Below are 27105 nucleotides of genomic sequence, written 5' to 3'. Positions count from 1 at the left end.
AATGGTGGAAAAATAACTAGCTTAAGATAATACAGTAAGTAGCAGAGCTGAGATTAGAACTTGGGCAGTTGAGAATTAGCAGAACGGTAGAGCATGTGGCGAGCAAACACAAGACAATGGGCTTGGTCCCCAGCATGAGATGGAGAAAACGGGAACTGAGGTTAGAACTGGGGCAGCCTGAACTCCCTGAACTGTATGATCTCCCAGCATACAAGACAATATGCCCATGGTGTCTGTACTGCAACTGCCACCTCTGAGGCCTAGGAATACTATCTAACCCAATGGTTTCTACAGGGACCATGTGGAATATGCAGTATACCTATGATAAAAAAAAATGATTGAAGAATGACAGAACAAAGCGTAATGACATACACATGGAAATTCCATTTAAAAAGCTCACTACTTTGTATGCTAACCTAAAAAACTAATTAAAAAATAAAAATGGGCAAAAAGGTCTCACTGTGTGGCCCTGGTTGGCCACTGCTATGTAGATCAAGCAGCCTCAGACTCAAAGAGATCCACATGTCTCTGTCTGGGAGTAAAGGCATGTCACCATGCCTGGCTTTGGTGTCTTGTATATACAACTGTCTTTTCAACTTTCTGTGGATGCTTGTTAATATTTGCTGCTTAATTCTTCATGACTCCAAGCAGCAACCACGATCCCTCATGTTCACTCATTCAATAAACATGTAAGGGAAACAAAGACGAATACACGAACCCCTTTTAAAGGTGCTCCCCGCTTTCTTAATATTTAAGACCCCACCACCAAGAAAATCACAAACAATAGTCATTACTATTATAATTAATATTATCTGCAGAAATTGAATGTTCAATAAGTTAGTTAGGGCATGGAATAACTTCTAAATCATGTTCAAATAACTTTCAAAATAAGGGATCACTTTAAATTTTAAAATATTAATGTACCAAGAATTTTCTAGAAATGAGATAACCTCAAAATGAAAAAAATCAGTAATGTATGTGATTCAAAGCCAATTTTTAAATAATTGATACATTTCTAGTTTTCTTACTTGGAATGTAGCACTAACAGAATCTTAACTATTTGGTATTCTGCACCTGGAGGGAAGAAAACCTCCCAATTTTAGTCTATTTTTGCAAGCTTTATGGAAAGACAGAATAACAAGGTGAGGGCTGATGTCCAATATTTCCTTAAAAGCTAATGCCCTCTTACATTGTCTGATAATCATGTTAGGAATCCATCAAAATTCCACCCATTTCCCCCGACCCCCCAACTCATCACTACACTAAAGTGGATTTTCAGAAAGATTTCTGTTGTTTACTTTCTTCTTGCTACCAGGTCTATCAAGCACATTCATAAACTAGTGAAGAGGGAAGAGTTCTCAATGATAGAGAACAACGATATGTAAGTCAGGAATATCATCTGTCTCCACATGTGTAGATTCACATACATATCTACAAATGTACAAGCATACATAAAGAACATAGCTTGTTCTAAGGAGTACGTCAATACTACAATTCTAAATGGAAGTAATTCAAACATGCTATATTTAGATACAATAAATAAAAACTAAATTCTAGAAATAGTCTGCACTGATATTTGTCTCCAGTTTAAAATAATATTTAAAAGAAGTTTAAACAAATAACATTTAAAATAAATGATGGATACTGACCTAGTATACATCATTTAAATTTCAACTCTAATTTAAATCTCTAACATACAATTGTTCTGCTGTTCTAAACAGAGCTGTAGCCTGGGTTATGGGAACTTGAATAACAAAACCCTGGGTTTTCCAAGTACAGTGCAATGCCGCCTCAGACTGTACAGACCCAACATCCACCTCAGCAATTTCCTAACCATACGGTTGAAAGATTACTGAGCCCTAAAATTCTAAAAAGGTAATAAAGCTCCAAGAAAATAGGGTATTCCTGGAGCCACTGGAGGTTTTTATTCTGTACCCTTCCTCTCCTTTCTGGAGTATGGATAAAGCCATTATGATGGGCTTCATAACTTCTTCCTCAGTCCATCTTCAGCACCCCGTAATTCTGAGGTGAGACAGGCTGTCACCCTGTAATATCAACCAGTAGCAGCACATATCTGAAGTAACCTCTTGCCTAGCACTGGACAGCCTATCTATCATGTTCTCTCAATCTGCACATTGATTCCATTTTTGAAAAGCAGAATGCAAAGCACTGTGATTAAGACGGCTTTGGGAAGGACAGTTCTGCAGTGCAAAAGATCAGGAGCAGAGAGAGCTGCAGCTGCAAAAACAGGAGGTACCAACAGCCTTTCTAATCTCGGTAAAAAAAGAAAAAAGAGCGAAGAAAAAGGAAGTGAGGCACCAAAGACTAAGTAAACAGACAACAAACCATCTTGTCTGATTGAGCTGTGTGACAGGGTGTAAAGGTTCTTCACCTGCACTGTCCAATATGGCAGCCTCAGCTCTACGTGGTGTTAAGCACATGAAATGCAGCAGTGTGGTTCACTTTATTTTTATTAGTTTAAACTGAAACGGAGACAGACAGATGTGGCTACTGTATCAGACAACAGCACTCAGAGAAGCAAAGCAACCAATGAAGTCTGTAGTTAGCCTCGGAGGGACAGAACATAAACATGCCAAATTAGATGAAAATGTCACAGCATTAACACAAACCACTGGGTCCAGGCGCATTATACAGGGAAGTCCCACCAGTCCCCGGCATCAAAAGATGAAACTGTGACACATAAATTACCAGAGGTGCTGACACTGCTTTTGAAGTTTTGTGTTATACATGAATGTAGTTTTTCAATGACACCTTAAATGCTGAACTGGACTTAAATTAGATATATGTAAGTTACTCAACTATTTTTAATAGGCTAAGTAAAAGATAACAGAGTCTCTCTGCTATCAATTTTTCAGAAGTTTTTTTTTTTTTTTTTTTTTTTTTTTTTTTAATGACTATCGCTGGGCAGTGGTGGCGCACGCCTTTAATCCCAGCACTTGGGAGGCAGAGCCAGGCGGATCTCTGTGAGTTCGAGGCCAACCTGGTCTACAGAGTGAGATCCAGGATAAGCACCAAAACTATACAGAGAAACTCTGTCTCGAAAAACAAAAAAAATAAAAAATAAATAAAAAATGACTATCTTTATTCCTACATACCACTTCCTAATTAATAATTTGAATCTTATTCACATGGGCATTTTTGTCATTGAATATTTTGTTTGTTACCAATCACTTTTATTTCTAATGCAATGAGCTATATAGTAAATATTTATAGAATGAAACAAAGACTGGGATCATACTACTTATGTATTTATTTGATTTGTTAACCTTATTAACAGGCTGGTTGAAGTCTGTAAGTAAAGTGAGTTCAGTGAAGACTTTTTCATACGAGGCACAGAAATCCTCAAACCTGGAAGAACACCGCTGTCTTAAACTTATATATTACTCATTATGGAAAAATAATTATTATTTAATTTAAAAAGTGCCTGTGGCATCAATTCCTATAATCCTATACCATTTCCACAATGGGAACAACACTCATTTTAATCTTACATTTACTTATTGACTGACTGACTGACTGACTGATTGGGAGGGGCACACACTAGGCAGTGTGTGGAAGTCAGAAGACAATTTGTAGGAGTCACTTCTGCACCATGTGGGTCCCAGCATAATTAGATAATATAAACATGAAGTAATATAAATATTTATAAAGGAAAACTTAATCTTATAATTGTATTACTAAACAAATCTTGTTGGCCTGATCTGTTTGCAATCATCTGGACAACTACAAACACCCTACTGTTCACCTAAGGACACTCTGCTTTTTGTCCTCCAGTTTCATGCATTAAGCAGAATATTCCTTTAGGTTATTCTCAATTGTTCAATGGGAAGCATATATTCCAGATACTATCAAAAATACTAATAGAAATGTGGAATTTAATGCAAAATACTAAAAGAAGATACATGTATTGCTCTGAAATACTCGATATTTCAACCAGAATACTTCAAGTTTTACATTTCAAAAGTCAAGGAAAATTATCTACATAAACATTTCCAACAACAGGCTCACCACCACAACAAAAGCCCACATCCTCTCATTCTACCTTTGGCACAAAGTTACTTACCGTTCATAGCTGTGGGAAACTGAGCCATCATGGTCCTGAATTTTTCTTGCAGCTCTCAGCCATCTGCAAAATGAAAACATGGTGCCATTAACACAACAAAGACAGATCACGGCTTAGTGCTAAGCTGTGGGACTGTCTGTCCCCTTTAGCACACACGCCCAACAAAAAACAACACAGAGCTCCGCTGCTGCTGAACAGGCAGAATTCACAGTTGGGGATGAGGAGACGGATTCTGTTGGTGGGAGTGCTACCTTCAGTACGTGACCGCTTAAGAGAAACAGTCTATGCAATAGCATATACAGAACACAGAAACCCTGGGCACTGATCAGTACTTCTGTAGAGACAAACTCAGGAGAGAGAAAGCGCTGTTATGATTAGGGAAGAACTGATTTACGGAAATCAACTGCATAAATATAAAAGTATATATAACATGGAGGTCAGGCAGTGGTGGTGGTGCACACCTTTAATACCAGAACTCGGGAAGCAGAGGCAGGTGGATCTCTGTGAGTTCGAGGCCAGCCTGGTCTACAGAGCTAGTTCTAGTACAACAGTACAGCCAGGAATTTTGTCTCAAAAAAAATAAAAAAATAGAAATCCCTAATTTTTTTTTAAGCCCCAGCAAGAAATATATCCAAAATAAATGTAGTACTGCTTTTTAATTAAGCTCTACAGGTCTAAAAAATTAAAAAGAGTGGAGGAGATAGCAAAGCGCAGACACACATAAAGGCACAGAGTTTAAAAGTAATTATCAAGCCGGGCGGTGATAGTGCACTCGGGAGGCAGAGGCAGGCAGATCCCTGTGAGTTCGAGGCCAGCCTGGTCTACAGAGGGAGGAGTTCCAGGACAGGCTCCAAAGCTACACAGAGAAACCTTGTCTCAAAAAAAAAAAAAAAACACAAAAAAGAAAAAGTATCAAAATTATTAAAATACATGTATGTTTGTTTAAACAAGTGAAATGGTAAGAGGGTTTTTATAGTTTGCATCTCTAGGTTCAGAGCTACTTGGCTCTATTTCTAACTGTGACCACATAAAAGTTATTTAGCTTTTTTAAAGTCTTAGATTCCTTGTCCGCAAAAATACTTCAGATCAGTATTTGTTTTTTAAGTATTACATAAACCAATACACTGTCTGACACATAGCATGCATTCAGTAAATGACTGCTATTCTGTAAACATCCAGAGAATGTGAAGTATCATTTTGACACCCCCCCCCATTGATTATTTAAATGTAAATAAATACAAAATTCAAAATTTGTTCCAAGAATCTTGAAGATAGGACTAGTTAGGGACAGTTAAAAAGACCACTCAGTACCTCATCTATTTAATCAAATAATTTAAATATTAATAGTTTTAGGAACACTAGAAAAATACCTGGGTAGGTGATTTTAAACAAGGCAGTCAGGAAAGGTTCACATGAAGCTATCACCAGGAAAACTGGCTGTCTGTCAAACAGTACTGTTACAAGGTACCATTATATTAATGAATTCAGTAAGCTAGCACCCGATGCTACCAATGATCCAGTCCTCTAACGACCTAGATAAATATGGTTACGTTTCCTATTTATTTAGTGATTCGTAACCAAAAAAAACAAAAACAAACAAACAAAAAAAACCTGGTCCACAAGTCCAATTAATTTACTGACCAGAGAACTGACAGCTGCTTTTCCTCCTACAGAGCAAATTAATTCATCTATTACATGCTGTGGTGAGCAAAGGAGCGATGATTAGAACCGTTACGGCAAAAAGCGTCCATCTCCACAACAAAGAAAAGCCAGACTGAGCCACAGGGATGGTAAACCTCCACAAAGGCTTCCGATGGCATTGGCAATTTTATTCTATAATCCTACCTCCCCTCAAATACATGTTCTTCCTTGGGAGACAATAAGCTGTCTAGCAGTCGAGCACAATCACCTCTCATGCTTTTACTCCTTCTGGGTAGGTGGAAAGTTTACCATGAACATGCTGGTTTTCTTCGTTCACAGAAAATTAACGCCAAAGCTCTGGTGGGTGACGGGATTCCTATGGAGGGCCCTGTTGAGCCTTACAGGAGGAGTAAGAATTAGTTCTAATCAGAAGGTTCAAATCTTGAATTTAACTGTAGCAGAGAGGTGTTTTCAAGGGTTTTATAGAGAGGAACATACATTTCATTTAAGATAGACAGCCAATTATGAAGAAAAGGCAGAAACAAGGAGTTCAACCAGGGCAAGCTGAAGCAAAGCCTGCAGGCCATTCGATCTTGAAGAGAGGCAGTGGGAAGAGATGAGAGAAACAGTCAAGTCAAGTCTTCAAAATAAGCAGAACTCACCGATTCCCTAGAAATGAGTGACTATGTAAGTAAAGGAAACAAAGAGACAACTCCCGGAATTACAGTGTGTGAGGCTGGGAAAACGGTGGCATAACCAGCTTAAAAAGTTTTAGCACTAGAGGAAGTCTTGACTACCCATGACTACAACTTCCTTAAACACAGGACAATTCTACAAATAAATACAGCTTACTTCCTCCATGTAAATGATCATAAGCAATGTAAGAGAAAAAAGGATGCCTTCCAGAAAGTTAGTATCTGCTTGGACGCACAGCATCAACTGCTTCTGTCTTAATAGTTTCTTGTAATAGACAAGTTTTAAACAAGGGAGAAAGCTTGTCTAAAACATTATATATAACGTATTATGTAACCATCTAAAGCAGCAAACACGGTGTCAATGATGACTAGATAAGAGACCAACAGGGAAGAGAATCCCATAGTCAGAAAGCCTTTAATCAGTTAAGGTCTAAACTTACAAACCATCTGTCTAGAACTTTTGGCTGGATATCATGTACTCCATGAAGATAACAAAATGCCATGTGGTTGATACTCAATTATCACAGTTATAATTCAATGGACAGTGAGGGCAAGCCTCCTGGTGTTACAGAATCTTTTCCACCTTGTATGTAGAATTTACCTACCCATTCATGCATGCGAGCATCATACTGCAGCACTGATACACGTATAAAGCATTTGGTTGACTCTGGTAGCATCTGACTATGGTAATATAATTTGTGGGAATCAGTAAGCTTTTAAAGCATACCATTGCATCTGTTTTAGTTACATTAATTTTCTGTCCCATTCTAGAATCATTAATTGTACCATGCTTAACAATTTTCCTAGTTTACTAGCAGATGTGGAGAGAATAATTGGGGCTGGAGATGGAGCTCAGAGATAGGGCACTTCCCTAGCACACACAGGTCTCGGGTTCAATCCCCAGTGCTTCACAAGAAAAAAATGTAATTGAAATTTTGAAAAATATGACAGATCCTATAAGTCTGTTTTACATTTTTAAATAATTGCTAACATTTGCTTAATGATTTCTATTAATTTAATACACCTCTATTAGCAACCCACCACGTGTCATGTTCAATCGATATTCATTAAGAACCCAATATTCCAGTTCTGCACACAGAGCTTCAAATCCAGGGTCTAGGTACCCTGTAACACATTCCTGCACATCCTTACTTCACAGACAAAGGAAGGGAGAGGTTAAACCACTCGCCCAAATTCGGGGTCAAGAAACACTGTGGAGATTCCAAGCCTATCTTATGCTAGAGTCCAGGAGCCTCCCTGTAGGCTTTATGGCACCTTTTCTCTCTTAAAGGAATATAATAATGATGAAAAGTCATACGTTCTTACAAGCAACCGGCGAACTTAACGGTGACACATTTTAGGGGAGAGAGAAGAAAAGTCTGCCCAGGCTGCCCCAACACTGAAGGCTACATCAAATACACGAGGAGTGCTGTTTCTGGCCTCTTGGCATAAAACTCTGAAGAGAAGGGTAACTAACCAGCTTCTCAGCTGTACTCTTCGTGGGTGTCCAACAAGCACCCTGCTGTACTGTGTAGAGAGGATAATGTGTACCGACAGGCAGTTTGTGGTCGTGATCTGAACTGTTAAATACTGTGGAGAACTGGCAAGACACCTTTGACGAAACCCTCCCTGCTGGATAACAGGTATGGGACGAAGACGTGTTTGACTGAATTTAATCCAAATGTAATCTGGAGAAGTCACCAAATATAATTTTGGGATTGGGAAAGTATGTGGTCCTGATGAGAGAGAACAAGGGAACTGCTAGACCTAGAGTTAAAGACACTTTATAATGGGTCGTTAAGACTCAGGAAAAAATTATAGCCATTGAAAATTAAAAGTGGCTCAGTAAAGATTGGGGGTTTGTTTGTTTAGAAGCACACAATTATAGAATGGAAAAATTACAGCCATTTAGTCCAAAGTCCACCATTTTCAAGACAGAAAGACTAAACGAGTTGTAGAAGCCCATAGTTAGTGAGCAAAAACGGACCCAGACACCTCCAGTCCAGAGGATTGTTTGTAAAATCGGGCCCCACTCTGGCCACTCAGATCACCTGGAACTTTAACAATTTATAGATCTCCAGGACCATCACTTGAGACTGAGTCAGCAGCAAGTCAGTATGTGCATTAGGAGAACCTTCTAGAACAGTTTTCCACTCTGAAATGTTCTTACACAGCTACCACTAGTTTTGGTTTCCCCCCCAACCTCACTGGTGCTCCGCTCCTGCTTAAACTCTCCCAGGAGTTACAGGTTAGACTAAGGTCATGGATGAAATATGGTGTTCTTCAGAACCTCACTCCAATCTACTGCACCTATCACTTCCCCCATGGATGTGGACACCAACCTTTCTGGAAACAAGGATGCTTTCTTCTCTGCCTCATTCCTTCATAAAGAAGTGTCGCCTCTGCCAGTCACCCTGCTGGCTTCAATGACACCTTTTCTAAAGAACTCTCTCCTCCCCGGCAGTTAATCACCATCCCCTACGTATGTCTGTAACATATGTTCATAATATTAATCTCATATATCACACTGCACTTCAACTCCACATTACTCTTGTTTGCGTATGTCACATGCGCTGGGCAGAGGTCATTTTTATTTAGTTGGGTATACCTAGTTCTTAAACCAAATCTTCCAAAGAAAATACCTTTAAATATTTGCTGAACAAGTTAATTTGGTAAATAAAATACATGGCTCACACAGAAACAAATGAGCGGTAACAACGGCAACAAAGAAACCAGCCACCCGAGAAGCAGGGAAGCAATGTCAGCTTGAACATGTCGGACTGGAGAGAGACGGCCTAGCGGTGAAAGCCCCTGCCGTGTATGCCGGAAGACCTGTACGCTCCATACCCAGAATCCATCACAGGAGAGAACCAACCCCCAAAGTTGTCACCTGACTCTGAGAAGTGTGCCCTGGCCCACACGCACCCACACACATGCATACACTATACATACACATGTGCACACACACATGCACGTACACATTAGTAATAAAATAGAATTTTTAAAGATTGAATATATAGAGGAGAGCTGGTAGGAAAGAAGAGGATCCAAACTGCCTCCTTGAAATCCTCCAGACATCAGAGCTATGGATATCAACCATACTGTTCCCTGCGACATGGCTCTTCTGTAACTGATGGGGGATCTTTTTTCTAGTATACTTTTAGAGATAAAAAATTATTTATTTCTCATTAAATTCTGAGGCATTTTAAATTTTGAGTAGAGGAAAACTTAAGTTTTTTCAGTTCTACTTTGAATCATAGTAGTTAAATAGTTTAAATAAATTTGACTAAAAGTCTGACACTCAAAAGCATGATGGTACAGTTCCTGAGGGTATGTATTTTAAATGTTATTACATTATCATTTATTTTGTGCGCATGTGTGTTTATGTGTGTGGATATGGGTGCGCGCACACAGCAGCAGTCATATGGAGGTCAGGACAATTCTCTTCTATCATGTGGGTCCAGGGGAACAAATTCAAGTTGTCAGGTTTGGAAGTGGGTGCCTTCATTCACTGAGCCAACTTGCCAGCCAGGGTTGTTTTGAGACAAAGTTTTGATATGCATCTCAGGTTGGACTAGAACCCATGATCCTTTAGATTTAGCCTCTAAGTGTGTAAGATACCACCTGGAGCAGTGAGTAAACCAACAGAGAAGCTCTAGGAAAACAGATGTGAATGTTAAATTTGGGAGACAAGTTGAAACATCAACAAACTTCAATTGTGAGCATACCCAATTTGACATCTTTAAAAGACATGTTGGTGTGAGTGACCAAGAAAATGGGAAGATCTCTGTTTGAGCTACAGACCCATATTTGATAGTCCCTGGGACTGGGTATAGTTACAATCACGCCAGGAAAAGAATGTATCAGGAAAAAGGAAGCCAGGCAAGGTGGCGCATGCCTTTAATCCCAGCACTCTGAAGGCAGAGACAGGGATTGCTATGAATTAGAGGCCAGCCAGGTGTAGACAGCAGAGTTTCAGGGTCAGCCAGGTCTATATAGTGAGACCCTGTCTCAAAAACAAACACAGAAAAAAAAAGTGTTCCAAGGAGGGGTTCTCATTGCCGAAGGATACACAGATAAAAGCTATTGGTCTTAGCAACCTGTCAAGTTCAGTTCCATTTACAGTTCCAGTGGCTTCAAAAGTCACACTGAAGTGGACTATGCAGCAAAGGGAAGTGATGTGTGGGTGACTCAAGAAATATGTAGTTGCTGGGCATGGTGGTGCACGTCTTTTAATCCCAGTCCTCAGGAGGCAAAGGCAAGGGGATCTCTGTGAGTCTGAGACCAGCCTTGGTCTACGTAGTGAGTTCTAAGACAGTCAGGGCTACAGAAAATGACCCTGTCTCAAAACAAAATAACACAAAGAGACAAAAACAAAGAAGAAATGCTGTTAAAGAAAGGAGAGGGGTGGGAGGAGCAGTATCGAGTTTTCAAGAAAGGGAAGGCGGGGCTAGACGGTGGTGGTGAGCTTGGGAGGCGGAGGCAGGTGGATCTCTCAGAGTCCAAGGCCAGCCTGATGGACAGAGTGAGAGCCAGGGCAGGTTCTATCTGGGAGGTGGGAGGGGAAGAAGGATTAAGGAGGATTATTGTACTTACTTTATAGACAGGAAAAAAAACTATTTTCCTAGAGAAAATGAGAATCTCCAAAAGAAGTTTAAAGAAATATTTTCTACGTAAGTGGAACTAGATAGCTCTTGGGCATAAAGTTACAACATGGGACAGAATTTCTGGCTCTGGGAATAAAGTTCAGGTATGGGAACAGGAATGATACAGGGATCCACAAGTATAGGAGCCGGAAGAGAGGAACAGAGAAAAAACCAGATTTCCTTCTGCCACTCTTTTTTCTTGCCCTCTCTTCAAAGGGCAGGGTTGAAGACAGACTAATTTCTTGGACTCTCCAGTATCTAAATGCAAATTTCTTTTCTGAGACTGAAAATGGGAAGGCCACATGCAAATCAGTTCCCAAGAATCAGCCAATCACATATACATTCAAATTAACCTTTGCCCTAAACTGTCAGACATTTGTTAAACGTGTGAACGGAGGAGATATAGACAAAGGTAAGCAATACCTCAAAAACAGAAGACTCCTGTAGTCTGGGAAAATAAATGATGAATTATTCACACTTGATAAGTAACAACACAAGGAACCACAACACCTACTGATAGAAATGTAAACAAACATAACTTTATGTTTTTGAAAAAGCTTAAAGACTACACATCTTCTCACACACATATTTAGTCAAAGTCCACTATCAAGACAGCAATCATTAATAGGTCTGAATATATTTTTCCAAATATTTTCTTATTTCCATACTAGGGAACAGTTAGAGAGAGGGGAGGGAGGGAGGAAGGGAGGGAAGGAGGAAAAAAAAAAGAAAAAAGAAAAGTGTACACTTATGTGACATGTTTCCAAAGATGAATCCTACCCATGGAAAGTGGGTTAGAGTGTATGAACATTGCATTTTAATAGATATTACCAAATAGCTTAAATTGTACTTCATCTATAATGTCTCTCAATACAGCCTCATGGCATAATACCAATAGATGAAGCCCAAATACAAACCCCTAACTCTGGTTTAATTCGGAAAGACATTTAGACTCTTTAGCTCTTGTCTCTTAACTAAACTTACTATCCCAACAAATGTAATTGCAAGAACACACTACACTGAGCTGGGCAGACAATCTAGTGGGTAAAATGCCTGGTACACAAGCATGAGGCATGAGTTTAGACATCTAGCACCCACGGATGTGCCAGGCATGGCAGTGGGGTCTGTGACCCCAGTGCTGGGGCAGGGTTGGGGACAAGGAAATGTATCCCAGGGATCTGAAATGACAATGTCCTGGTTCAGGGGGAGACCCTGTCTCAACAACTAACATGGACACAGGAAGACACTATTGTGTGTGACACACACACACACACACACACACACACAGCTGCACACAATCTGAAACATGACATTTTACTAAGTAGACAATGGGGTGTCCTGCAGACCTCTGTTGTGATAGTACCCTGAACTTAAGCGTACTTTAAGGCAACTTAAGAAAGGGTTTACTCTGGTTCAGGATCCTCCCGAGAGCTGAGATTGCAGGCCTGCTCCACTGTGCCCTAAACTATGTATCTTCCACATATTCATCTTGTATATATTAGTCTATGGAATAAATGAAAAATGTCTTTTCTTTTTACTCTTCTCTTTTTAAAAAGAAACAATAGAAATCAGTGTTAATATAAGTATAAAATGTCTGGGATCTTTTATACTTTTAATTATCTTCACAATTCAGTATATATTATTTTATAATTATATTAATCCAAGAGTAATGGGAAAAAAGTCAACTCAAGACGTCAATGATGCAGGGTCTATCCACATATGGGCATGTACAGTAGGAATTTTTCAATGCTAGCAAAACATTGTACAGATGAGATCTAAAAAAAATTAGTCCTCAGTAAGACCTAAATAATTTTAGTTTATGAACTCTAAATTTCAATAATTCTTGATAAGTTAGATTCGTAATAAGTAGTAACACACAAATACCAAAGACTGGGAACATGAGCCCTGAGAATACTGAGATGAATTGCATGTTGGGTTCATCACCCATCAGGAAAAGGCTCATGACCTGATATGTTGGACCATAATGGAGACCAATATCTAATCCAAAAATTTTCAGTAGTTATTTTCACTGTGAAAATATCCTATGTAGTGGCTCACCAGAAGTACAAAATATATCCTCCTGAAGTAGACCCTTCATACACTGCTGGTGGGAGTATGCTTCCACTGCTTTAGAACACAATGTGGAAAGCTCCTGCAAGTGTTAAACATAGGTTGTTACAGAAATCAGCAATTGAACTCTAAGCATAAGCTTAAAAGAAATACATGTCCACACAAAAACCTGTACACAACTTCTTATAGTACCATTATTCACAGTAGCCAAAAAGGTACAAACAACCCAAATACGTATCAGACAATAGACAAACAAATGTAATCTACACATATAATAAAAGACTATTTGGGCATTAAGGAATGAAACGAGATCTTTCCTTCTTTTTTTCCCCAGCAAGTTATATACGTTGTCAACTTGACAGACTCTAGAATCATCTGAGAGACCAGCCCCCGAGCACAACTGTGGAGGATTATCTTGATTTCGGTAATTGAGGTGCAAAGACCACCACTGTGGGTGGCACCATTCCCTCGTCAGGATCCTGAAGTACATAAGCGACGAAAAGGGACTGAGAAGCAGCATGAATTCATCCCTCTCTGCTGCCTGGTTGTGGATACAACGTGATCAGATGCTTCCCAAGCGTGTGCTACTTGGACTTCCCCACCAAGCTGGACTGGACCATTAACCTTAGGACCATGAGCAAGAATAACACCTTTCTCCCTGACGTTGCTGTTGTCAGGGTGTTTTGTCAGGCTGTGTGTGTGTGTGGGGGGGGATATTGGTATATATAAAAGCTACTAATTTTCATATTTTGATTTCATATCCTACAACTTTACTAAAAGTGTTTATCAAGTCTACACATTTTCTAGTAGTCTGTGGGATCTTTTAGGGAAGAATCTGAGAATAGAAATCATTTGTTTTTCTCCTTTCCCATTTGTGTTCCTTTAATATCCTCTTGTCTTATTGCTCTAGCTAAGACTATATTGAGTAAGAGTGGAGAAAAGTGAGGAATCTTGGGCTTTGCCCAATTTGAGTAATGTTGGCTACAGGTTTGTCATATACAGTCCGTATTATGTCTAGATATGTTCCATCTATTTCTATTTGCTATGGAATTTTTATGATGAAGCAACATTGAACTTTGTCAAATGTTTTTTTCTTTATCTATGAAGTTGATCATGTGATTTTTTTTTTTTTTTTTTTTTTTTTTGGTTTTTCGAGACAGGGTTTCTCTGTAGTGTAGCTTTGTGCCTTTCCTGGAACTCACTTGGTAGCCCAGGCTGGCCTTGAACTCACAGAGATCCACCTGCCTCCCGAATGCTGGGATTAAAGGCGTGCGCCACCACCGCCCAGCTTGATCATGTGATTTTTGTCCTTAAGTTCACTTATATGATACATTGTTGATTTGAGAATGTTGAACCATCCTTGCATCCCTGGGATGAAACCAAGTTGGTCATGATGTATAATCTTCTTACTACATCCTTGAATTCATTTGCAAATATCTTGTTCAGGATTTTTACATCTCTGCCCATCAAGAAAATGTGTCTACATACTTCTTTTGGTTGTGTCTTTATCCAGCTTTGGTATCAGGGCAATATTGGCATTGTAATTAGTTTGGTAGTATTCCTTGCCTTTCTATTTTGTGAATAGTCTGAGACATGTTGGTATTAGATTTCCCTTCAAAGTTTGGTAGAATTAAGCAGTGAATCACCTGAAAATACATTACTCAAATAGCTTCAAAGAAAAATGAAAAACAAAAAATCTGGAAGGCAAAAGACCTCTACTGTTCCAAAACAGCTGTGATAGATGTATAACTCATGAATACAAATACTAAAAATCATAGAATTAGGAACTTTAAAATGGTGACATTTACTGGAAATGAATTATAAAGCTGTTATTCTAAATAATCGAATATTCTTTACATTTCATACAATGTGTTTTAAGCGTCTAGTCTTTATTTACAAACCAGGGTTGGACTATCTACCCCTCCCCCTCTGCTTTTCTCCCAGGTGCCTGCAGAACTCCCTCCCTTGTTGGTGACATTTCTACTTATGAAAGCTTGCTTTCACTTCCATTTCTTCATGTACATAATGTCTAGTATTCTAACTTCTGTTTTCAAACTTGCCCACCTCTATAAGACTGTCAATCTCTGTGACTGTCTCTTCATTTTCATATACCTAATATCCAGCTGTCAGCCATAAGGTACATACTAAAATATTCTTTAAGCACAAACTCCCAAGAGATTAGCATACTTTCAATTGCACAGAGGACAAGCAGGCTACAGTTATTTTGAAAATAGATCACCTAACTCAAGTTGAATCCCAGTACACATAGTTTGCAAGTTTGTGGTCTTATCCACAACACACATAGAATTTCTTAATCCATGTGTGTATCTGGACCAAACTGCAGGGTTACTTTAAGGCTAATATATCATATCTACAAAACATTTGGCACGTTGAATGTTCATATATAATAGATATTATAATTATTAATACATTATTTCAAATAGTTATTCATCTGTATTTCATTGAAGCAAATTAGTTATGCAAAAGTATTAAGAAAAAGAGTATGTTTTTGACCCCAAACACTCGAAGCATATTGATCTCTAAAAGCTTCTAATGTTATTAACAAATGTTAACTAACAAAACAACAAGAAGTCAAGAGGGCCTAAAATGATGAAATACTGACTGAGTACTCAACTGCATGCTGAAGCCTGAAACCACTTATGGAGGAGCCAGTCAACACCCCTGAACAAGACAATTCACCCACACAATGGGGGGACACACCTAAGAATAGCATGTGACTCATCCTCTACCCAGAAAGGAGGGCAAGGGCCAAGCCACTCTGGAGCCTAGTCTCATTTGTCTCGTGAAGAGTAAATATTTAAACAAAACCACTGACTCGGGTTGAATAAAATGTATGCAGGGAAAAACTTGAATAACATGCTCAACTTTCAAGTAAAATGTGACTTCTATGAAAATTTAATTTTCAAAGTTTTAAACCTTTATAAGAAAACACAAGGGAAAGAATAAACAGTCATTGACAAAACTATTTGAAAGTTGTGGGGGTTTGGTTTTGTTTTTCTTTTTTTGTTTTTCAAGGCAGGGTTTCTCTGTGTAACATCCCTGGCTGTCTGTCCTGAAACTCACTCTGTAGACCAGACTGGCCTCGAACTCACAAAGATCCACCTGCCTCTGCCTCAAGTGCTGGGATAAAAAGCATGTGTCCCCATTGCCTGGCATGTTTTTGTTTGTTTGTTTAATTAATTAAAATGTAATCAAATTGGGGGAAATAACACAGAGAAGATAGTCACTTAATACTTTTAATGTATAAGATATTAAAATAGATAATGAAAACATTAAGCCTTCAATTAATATTCAAAAATAAACCTTATTAATAAATGTTAAAATCACTAATAATTAAGAAAATGAAAATTAGCCAGGTGTGGTAGCACATGTCTTTAATTTCAGCCCTCCAGAGGCAGAGGCAGGTGGATCTTTGTGAGTTCGAGGCCAACCTGGGCTACAGAGTGAGTTCTAGGAAAGGCGAAAAGCTACACAGAGAAACCCTGTCTCGAAAAACCAAAAAAACAAAAAACAAAAAACAAAAGAAAGAAAACAAAATTTACATTTTGCATCATTTCTACTCATAAAGTTATAAACAAAAACAAAATCCCAAATTTCACCCTGGCTAATACCTGAGCCAGAAAACATAAGAAGAACTGGGTGCAGGCATAGCATCTGGGAGTACAAATGATGTAACTTTTCACAAGGTGCCTGAAAACATACATTAAAAATCCTACTTGAGGGCTGGAGAGATGGCTCAGAGGTTAAGAGCACTGCTTGCTCTTCCAAAGGTCCTGAGTTCAATTCCCAGCAACCACATGGTGGCTGACAACCATCTGTAATGAGATCTGGTGCCTGTGGGGATATGTGCAGACAGAACATTGTATACATAATAAATAAATAAATCTTTAAAAAAAAAAAAAAAAAAAAAATCCTACTTGAGCCGGCCGGCAGTGGCGCACGCCTTTAATCCCAGCACTCAGGAGGCAGAGCCAGGCGGATCCCTGTGAGTTCAAGGCTAGCCTGGGCTACAGAGCGAGATCCAGGACAGGCACCAAAACTACACAGAGAAACCCTGTCTCAAAAAAAAAAAAAAAAAACAAAACAATTCTACCAACATCCATACATCTATAACCGACATGTCAATAATTTCACTTCTGGAGGCCTGTCATAGGAAATAACACTAAGAATAAAAAATGCCTTCTTTATAAAGATACAGAAGCATTAGCAAACACAGAACTAGTATCACAATGATAATAGTATAACACTGAGTCAAATATGTTGCTGCCTTTCAAAATCAAATTCGTATGCAGGTAAACAGGTATTGCATTAAGTAAAATAAGCCAGACTCAGACAAATACTGCAAGTTTCTTTCACATAGGGAAAAATATAAACTATGTATATGTGGCTTTGGGTATTTATACGTGTGTTTATGGGTCCCAAAGCTAGGGTCTGGAAGAAAACACCCGAAGAGGTAGAAAGCAGGCAAAGGAGTGCACGCAATAGAAAGCAGACAGGGGCCGGGCGGTGGTGGTGCACGCCTTTAATCCCAGCACTCGGGAGGCAGAGGCAGGCGGATCTCTGTGAGTTCGAGGCCAGCCTGGGCTACCAAGTGAGCTCCAGGAAAGGCGCAAAGCTACACAGAGAAACCCTGTCTCGAAAAACCAAAAAAAAAAAGAAAGCAGACAGGGAATCAGCCAGAGGGAGGGAGGGCGACGGGACGGCGGGGGAAACGAAGACAAACACATGCGATATGTACAAAGACGTTATGATGAAACTCATTACTTTGTATTTCAACTAAAAATTAATTTAAAAAATACAATGAAAGGCGCAAAGCTATGCAGAGAAACCATCTCGAAAAACTAAAAAAAAAAAAAAAAAAATACAATGAAGGTTCCAAACCCTGTGCTACATGTTTTTACATGTTGCCATGGTTACCTTGTTATCAGTGATGTCACCATTTCAAGGATCATAGCAGGAGAGTCTCAGGCTCACATACACTCACCAATCATGATGCTGGCCCAAGATAAATCAACTTCTGGTGTTTGCTTTGATTTGTTTAATTACATTTTAAAGGAGACTTCACTAACCAGTTTTGTAAGCCGCATGTAAATGTTTAAAAAATTGAAATTTAAATTATTTCAAAAAGAGAATATGCAGTTTCCCAGCCTGCTCCCTCGTTCTAAGCGGTCCAGAACAACAGACCCTCACTAACCTATCCAAAGATAAGGCTGACTATGACTGTTACATTTATTAAGAGACAGTGAGATTAAGCATGTGCACCTCTTTGCCTTTACAGATCTGTGCATAAATATTACATAAAATATCTACTTTTTTTTTTTTTTTTTTTTTTTTGAGACAGAGTTTTCTTATTTAGCCTTGGCTGGCTAGCCTGGAACTTGCTATGCAGACCAAGCTGGCCTCGAACTCACAGAGGTCTGCCTGCCTCTGCCGCCCCAGTGCTGGATTAAATGAGTACACCAGCATAGCTGGTGAGTCTCTACTTCTTAAGGAAAAGAAAATGCAGGCTAATGAGACTGTTACATCCTAGATCCTAAGCAACAAAATCTATGTTCTTAGCTTCAACGTGCAAGGCACATGCATGCGCACACACATACACACACACACACACACACACACACACACACACACACACACGAGGCATTCACTCGTGCACTCGGAGTAGACAGTAAAATATGACTGTCACTGGAAGATAAACTTGGAATATATTTTTATCTTACTAAGTTTCATCAGTTGGCATGTACTACTTTCATAAAGAAAAAAATATCGAACAGGTGTTGCGGTACATGCCTGTAACCCAAGCATTTGATAGGCAGGGGCAGAGGGAAATCATGGCAAATTTGAGGCTAGCCTGGTCTCACAACAAGTCCTTGGCCTGTCTCAAAAAACAAAAACAAAAACAAAAACAAAAAATTAGCTGAGAAGAAGTTAAATTCAAGAAGTTTAAAGACTTGGAAAACTATTTATATTAAATGACATAAACCATATTGTTAATATAGATAAAGTACTTGCCCTCTTTCAAGACCAGCCATCAGTATATCTCAAAATTAAACTAGTAAATTAAGAGTAGAATGTCTCTCATCAAAGACAGTAAAACAGAAATGAGAAGCATAATCAAGGCTGGTGAGAACGAGCTGCCGTCTATGCAAAAGCTCTAACCGAGGAAAACCATGACTGTCATAAAGACTCCAAGGGCAGAGCTCAGGGTTTTTCTCTGGGACTTTTGGCAAAGGCTTCCAGTTCACCAAACTTCTCCGAGTGTTTCAGAATCTTAGCTAGATAATGTCAGAACTCTGAGTTCTTCACTGTATTAGTAAAAGGTCTACGAAGATAAATCGACCCCTGTTCTGTGGGGTAGAGATGGACACTCTAGAAGGAAGACTCAGAATCCTGAACACTGTATTTTTTTTTGTTTGTTTTTTTTTTTTTTTTTTTTTTTTTTTTTTTTTTTTGGTTTTTCGAGACAGGGTTTCTCTGTGTAGCTTTGCGCCTTTCCTGGGACTCACTTGGTAGCCCAGGCTGGCCTCGAACTCACAGAGATCCGCCTGCCTCTGCCTCCCGAGTGCTGGGATTAAAGGCGTGCGCCACCACCGCCCGGCTCTGAACACTGTATTTAAAAAAAAAAAAAAAAAAAAGTATACTGGGTCGGTCGGCTGGAGCAATGTGTGCTTGTGATCCCAGCTACTGGGAAGGTATCAAGGGGGGGGGGCACTACTTGTAGCCAGGAGTTTGAAAACAACTTGAGCAACACACTAAGACCCTTTCTAAAAGTAAACAGAAGAGAAGAGAACAAAACAAAACAAAACAACCACACAACCAAAAGAGAAAAACCCAACCCTTACCCACAGGCACACACTGCGGGAGGCAAGCAGGGCTCTCTTCCTTGGCTCTCCCAGGAGCGGGGCTGTACCACTCAAAGTCATGGCAAGCAACTCACTGCACACATAACTGGACCTCACCGTGGTGTTCTCACTCCGATCTCTGGACTTCTCCTCTTTTCCCACTAGCTTTCAGAGCAGTTTCAATGTCGCCTCCTCAGTCCAGGTTTCCACTTCATACACTCTGGAAGGAGAGTCACTTCTTTCTGTCTGTAAGGATGTGCACGTGTGTACACAGGTACTCAGCTTTTTATGTGGGTGCTGGGGAGACAAACTCAGGTCCCCATGCTTGTGGAGCAAGCCCTTTATCAACTGAGCCATCTCCCAGCCTTCTACTTCCTGACCCCACCAGCATCATGTGAGCACCTTTAATTCAAGTCAGTGTCTCTGCCCAGTCATTAGATGGGTAAGAAAAGGGAATGGAAAAGAAGAATGCACCAGAAGTCAGGCCTGCATGTAAGCGCTATGGGAACAAAAGGCCAGAAGGTGAGTACCTGACTTCGCCTTGAGAAACTGGAACGTTATTAGATGAGTAATCTCAGAGGAAGTGACTCCTAAATTGAGGAATGAGTACTAAACAATAGGTCCAGACAGCAGGTTACTGCAATTTTTAGGACTGAGATCAGAAACAGGCAAAGGCAGAGAGGAAAACCTAAGACTTTCATCCAGCACTTGGGAGGAAGGTGGATGTTGTGAGTTCACAGCTAGCCTGGTCTCCATAGGGAGTTCCAAGACAGACAGACAGACAGGGCTACATAATGAGACCTCAAAAAAAAAAAAAAAAAAAAAAGGTCAAAGGAGCTAATCCCCCCAGGGGATGCCATAAAAATTAAATGAGTTATTACATGTAAAACACTTAGCATATACTTAGCATAAACTTACTGGAGAAGTGCTACAGAGATATTAACTACCATCATTATCATTTTTCTTAAATCCATAAACAAAGCTAAAAAACAAACTTGGAAAAATGTATAACTATCTGGAAGACATACTATTCTTAACATACAAAGAATTCTTAGAACAAACAAGAGAGCTGGTGATATGGTTCAGGTAGCAGAATGATTTTCCACCATGCACAAAGCTTCGGGCTTAACCCCTAACACCACACAATCCAGAAGAGAGGCACATGGCTGCAATCCCAGCATGAAGGAGGTGGGGGAGGTGGATCAGAAGTCCAACATTATCCTTGGCTACACAGTAAATCTGAGGCCAGTCTGGGCTATAAGAGACTGTCAAAAGGGATCAGAAAAAAAAAAAAAAAAAAAAAAAAAAAGGAAGGAGAGGGAAGGGGAGGGAAGAGAGAAATGAACAAAGTAAACATGCTAATGAAAGTCAAAGAAGTGGGAATGAACGTTTTTCAAGGTAAATGGGAAAAGGACCATCTGATACTAACACTCAGAGGAAGAAAAGTGAAAGTAGTTTTAATGGGTTAGCGTAGTTTTTAAAGGCAAAGCTTTCAAGAATGTGGGGAAATAAGGTGGTTTCATTTACACACTCACACTAATGAATTTTCCTGTAAGGTGACCTGGTAGTATGTTTACAGGGGCAGTAAGAAGTGTCCAGACCTTTTGATCCGATGTCTACCACTTGAAATTTATTCTGGGGAAACGCTCACAATCATGAATACAAACACAGCTACAGGATGTAAACTACCATGGCAAGACATAGATTACACGCTACCTTAATGCTACAGAAGCAATATGATAGCGATCATAAGCAGAAGGGAAGTCAGATCCAGATCCTAGATCTATGGCTTATCAGTGTGTGACCCTGGGGAAGTTAGGATTCCACTTGCTCAAATTCCTCAATTCTAAGGTTCTTACAGACAGTCTGAAGACCAAATGAACTTATGCAAAGTGTCCCCAAAATAACGAAGATATAGCTACTGCTCTATAAATGTTAGACACTATTACTAATACTTGGTAGTAGGGACGCACTATTCACCAATAAAAGTACATTGTAGATATGTGTGTAGCGGAAATAGAGCCATGTTTTGATAAACAGAATTAGTAAGCTACAAAGAAAAGTCACTGAACGAGAACTGGGCATGTAATCCAAGGAAAAGCACTTGCCTTGCATGCTCAGCCTCAACCCCTAGCACCGCAGGAAAGCACAGTACATGACAACACAGAGAACAACGTGACAGGTCCACCGTCTGCACAGACGAAGTTCTAGGAGGAGATCTGTGGAAACATGAGCGATGGCTACGTCTGGAAAGAACCATGGTCTTTGAGTTTCCCTACAGCATTCCCATCTTCTACACAGAACATTTATTATTCATCACAATAAAAATAGTACATATAAAAAGTCAATAAAATTTAAACCCAAACAATCCAGTGCTTTTAGGAAAAATCAAATGAAATGCCCCTTCCACTCTCTTTGGCAAATCTCTGCTTTAAGAGCACACTACGTGGGGGGAGGTTTTTCCTGATTTCAGTAACGAGAAGAAATATCAACAGATCTGCCAGGCGCTAACCAAATAAATAATAATAATAAACCATCTTTAACATGTTATCCTGAAATACAAATAAACTTATTTACATGACAGCTACCTTTATTTACTTGTAAATGTACACTATGGATTTTCTTTGGTCTGGAGTTCCTTGATCATTTTGAAGATAGCAAATTTACTTCTCCCAATTACTACACACACACACACACACACACACACACACACACACACAAAAAAAAAAAAAAAAAAAAAAAAAAAAAAACACTCACTCCAGACACTTATTTTCTGCCTTAACTTTCTCCACTGTACTTGGCAAACTCTAAGTTCAACACATTTTATTGTCTTCTCTTTTCCTGAATTTAAATGCCACTATGGCAGGACAGGGTTGTATATTTTGTCTACTGGCTATAGTAATCATTACACTGGACATTTCTTGCAAGAAAACATGCAATATTTATGAAATGATGGCCTGAAAGAATGAATACCATGCTATGAATTATGAGTAACTTCTGCTGTCTTTAACTTTCAAAGAGAATCAAGGGAATAAATAAAAGAAATCTGATACACACTACCCAGAAAGACAAAGATGAAGGAAAGTTACATCAGTGAAGAGAAACCCCAAGATGGACATAGGAGTGAGCGGCAACACTCTGCTTTTTTAAGAGGAGGTTGCCATCAAGCTACAAAAACTAAGAAGCCCAGGTCCTGGAGAGTACTACCAGAAAAGGCTGGTTAGTTTTGGCTGGTTACCTAAATCCAATCCAATGGCTCTTTACACCTCAATCACCCAAGTTACTCAGTTCTTGGAACCCCAGTGCACCCCATAGGAACCAAGATGTTGGAAGGAGGAAGTAGTAACTCCAAGTCACAATTACTGGGATGAACGAGGGGAGGGCAAGGAAAACTCCACTACAAACTGTCTCTGCAGCAAGACAAAACCAATTTATAAGCATTTCACTAGAAATTTAGCAGTGCATGCCTTTAATCCCAGCACTCGGGAGGCAGAGGCAGGTGTGAGTTTGAGGCCAGCCTGGTCTACAGAGTTAGTTCCAGGGTAGGCACCAAAACTACACAGAGAAACCCTGTCTCAAAACAACAATAACAAAAATAAATAAATAAAAATAAAAACCAAAATAATTAGCAGTGGAAAACCTAAAATGCTCTAGTGAGAAGGTTTCTCGTCTACTACTTGGGTTTTCAGATCTTAATTCAATGGGTTAGAGAAGCAATACTACTTTGTATTCCTACCTAACCCACAGCACTCTTGGCAAGTACGATGGTTAATACTGAGGGTCAACTTGACAGGATGTACAAGTACCTAGGAGATCAGTCTCTGGCAGGCCTGTGAAGGATTACCTGGATTAGGTTAATGAGGTGGGAAGCTGCGCCCTAAATGTGGACTGCTATTCTGTGGGCTGGGGTCCTGCACTTCATACAAAGGAGAAAGCTGGCAGAGCACGGGCATTCATCTCGTCAGCTCTCTGCTTCCTGACTGGCTACCTGTCTCATCCTCCCGCTGTGATGGACGACACCCTTAAACCATGTGTCAAAATGAACTTCTCCTTCCTCAAGTACTGTTTTCGTCAAGTATTCCATCACAGCCACAAGGAAAGCAACTAACAGAAAATGTCGCTAATCTTTGAAGTGATTACTTATAACCCCTGAGGATTATTTCATGATTACTAAAAAGCAATGCCACCAAATGTTACATAAATTATAGGATTTATTAACTCGACCTACCTGGCACTTACATGAAAGCAGTCAACTGACAGGAGCCACAACTGCGTATCAGAAGGAAGACCCCAAACAGCACGAAGAAAACGGCAAGGCAAAGGCTTCCCCTGTCCTAAAGACCAGTGTGACCCTTGCAGGCAGGCGCCTTGGCTGACGGGCTCTCACTTGTCACTATTCTCTCTCCACACCAGTCTAGGCGTTGAGACTAAACTAAGGGGCCCAGGCTCACATGCACTGAAGGTCAGATCCTGTCATCTACTCTCCAGTCTTCTCATCCGGTTCATTCTGATGCTGGCTAGAAACTGAGTACCAAGGGTAAAAGCTACTGGGTTGGGGATTTAGCTCAGTGGTAGAGTGCTTGCCTAACAAGCGCGAGGCCCTGGGTTCGCTCCAGAAAAAAAAAGAAAAAGAAAAAGAGCTAGTTTCTTTTGTCGTCATTAGGATAAATCACAAACCAGAGAGAGACACAGAGAGAGTGAGAGACTAATGAGCTTGACATCTCTCATTGAAGCAAATTCAATGATAACAGGTAACTTCTGCTACGCACAATCACTAAGCGCTTTACATTATACACAACACTGTGAAACAGGTACTGTTATTATCCCTGTTTTACAGATGAAGAAAAAAACGGAAATGAGAGAATTAAAGAAACTTGCTTAAGGTCATGTACCTATTTGGAGCTGGAGCTGGGGTAAAGAGCCTATACTTTTACCCAACATAGTTACAAATATACACACAATTTTTATTGAGCCAGACCTTTTCTCAAATGAATATGCATTCACAATGAAAAGGATCCAGAAAACATAACACAAGTGGTTAAACACAACAAGTTAAATGTCTACCATCTGGTTGTAGACCCCTAAATGTCTGCCATGATCACGGCTGAATAGCTGTACGGTAAATAACAAAGTTATTCAGTGTCTAGGTATGGCTGTGAAGCTACATTTTAATTGAATCTCTCAAAACAAAACATTGTAAGTGAAATACACTGCACTCTTCGAGTTATAAAAAAATACATTATTTCTCAGGCTATTCACTGTCCTATTTCTGCTCCGTTTCCTCCCTTCCTCCCCCATTTCCTCTCTGCCTCATATCCTTTAAAGCCGGTTCAGTTCCTCTTTCTCAAGAATACCTATACGCACGCCCACTTTACCCAAGAGAATGCTAACATTTGTCTGGGTGCAACGGCTGTAGGATGGGACAAACTTAACAGAAAAGAGCCAAGAAGTGGAAATACATTCTAATGTATGATCAGGTTTAGATCTATGCAACTGCAGAAATAACTGAAATATTCTTGTTTTTTTCTATTTCACACTTGGAATCCGCTTTTAACAATCGGCATACCCCAAAGGTCTTCCCTTGTTTAGCCTTTTTTTGCACAATAGTTTTTCCAAAATTTTTTCCACAAGTATGGTATTCTTTTAAATACAAAAAATAAACTCCAAACAGGTTGTTAGACAACAAATATATCATATCCTAGTGATATAATTATCAAATCCTGAATAACGTATAGGGCCCAATGTAAGTGTTTCACAAATAAACATGTAAAGCTTCTGCAATGGGTGTGAAGGCGTACATGTGATACCAGCCGTAGGCAGGATGAGTTCGAGGCCTGTCTGTGCTAAATAAGGAGACTGTGGCTGTGTAAACTGGGGACTCCAGACACAGCTTGGTGGTGAGCACTCTTCTGTCCTCCCAGGGAAACCTGCAAACCCTGGTCCTGACAGTCCATTCCTGGAGCTGACAAAGCCAGCTCCTCCTCTCCTAATGTAAACACAGTAATTCATTTGTATACACACACACACACACACACACACACACACACACACACACACACACACACTGAATGCCCATACAAATCTGTTTTACCTGAACCAAGATGTACGTACAAGAACACTGGTGCTAAAGTTAAAAAGAATCCTAATCTGAAACGGAATGCTCATACTTATTAACTCTGAGACCTAGAGTAGTTAAACCCTAATTTAACATTTCACTTACCTATCTGACGGGAGGACATTAATTACTTCCAAGGACTTCATACACTTTAAGTAATCGTATAAACACTGAGCACAGGCTCTAAAACTAGCAAGTGCTCTATAAATGACCACCACGGGAGACACACTGTAATACTAAAGGACGTTTAGGTCATGATGAACAATACATGTTCTTTTACTAAAATGATGGAACGCTGGGAAACTCTATATTAAAGATGAATTAAAACTGAAAAGAGACCGCATGCGCCCTGATGGCAGAGAGCATGCTCAGAACGTGTCAAACGGTTGGTCCACTCCCTAATACACACACACACACACACACACACACACACACACCTCTAAAAGTTCTAAGATTATACAAGAAACTTTCCACTTTGTAATAAGAGATACAATAACTACAGGATAAAATGACAAAGATAAAGAAAATCTTGAAAGCTTCTAAGTTTGAGTAATGGGTGCATGCTACTCTATCTTTGTAAAAACACGTTGCCTTTTCAGTACAAATCTAATCCCCTGAATGTACGTATTTCTTCATATTCAGGAGAAATCAGGATTTGAGCCTCGAGCTGTGTTGAGCAATGGTATCTTTCCCCTCAATCATTCAATATTGGTCAAGTTTTCACTGCCCATTTTACTTTTCTTTATAAAGGTGAACAAAGGGAATGCTTCAATGCATTGAATGTTTAAAAACATGCAGATTTTTCAACTGGATATCAATATTACATCAAACAGCAGCAACACACACATTTTTTTTTCCTGTATCCTTAAAAAAAAAAGGGGGGGGGATGTATTTTCACTTTGCTTGCTTAATTACGAGACAATCATAGGAATAATCCCTAGCCTAAAGGAAACACATCAGTTTCCATCGTTGGTAACTGAATTTTGCAGGC

The 27105-nt window shown here is 39.6% G+C and overlaps 1 protein-coding gene across 6 annotated transcripts in view; it reads right to left on the bottom strand.

Annotated features, from left to right (window-relative positions):
- The window catches only part of Itsn2 (intersectin 2), a 123340-nt gene that overhangs the window by 94326 nt on the left and 1909 nt on the right, over nt 1-27105 (bottom strand). For 3 of the 6 annotated variants that reach the window (XM_028875400.2, XM_028875381.2, XM_028875391.2), the window contains exon 2: nt 4085-4147. In XM_028875400.2, the coding sequence (XP_028731233.1) occupies nt 4085-4115 (31 nt within the window). In that variant the 5' untranslated portion in view covers nt 4116-4147. Of the gene's footprint in view, nt 1-4084; nt 4514-27105 lie in introns of those variants that run through there. The other 3 variants (XM_028875373.2, XM_028875409.2, XM_028875419.2) reach the window with 3 other exon arrangements.

The sequence above is a fragment of the Peromyscus leucopus genome, chromosome 22 (genome assembly GCF_004664715.2).
Source record: "Peromyscus leucopus breed LL Stock chromosome 22, UCI_PerLeu_2.1, whole genome shotgun sequence".
Lineage (NCBI taxonomy): Eukaryota > Metazoa > Chordata > Mammalia > Rodentia > Cricetidae > Peromyscus > Peromyscus leucopus.
The sequence above is the reverse complement of the archived record's forward strand: the minus strand, read 5'-3'. Positions and strand labels throughout refer to the sequence as shown.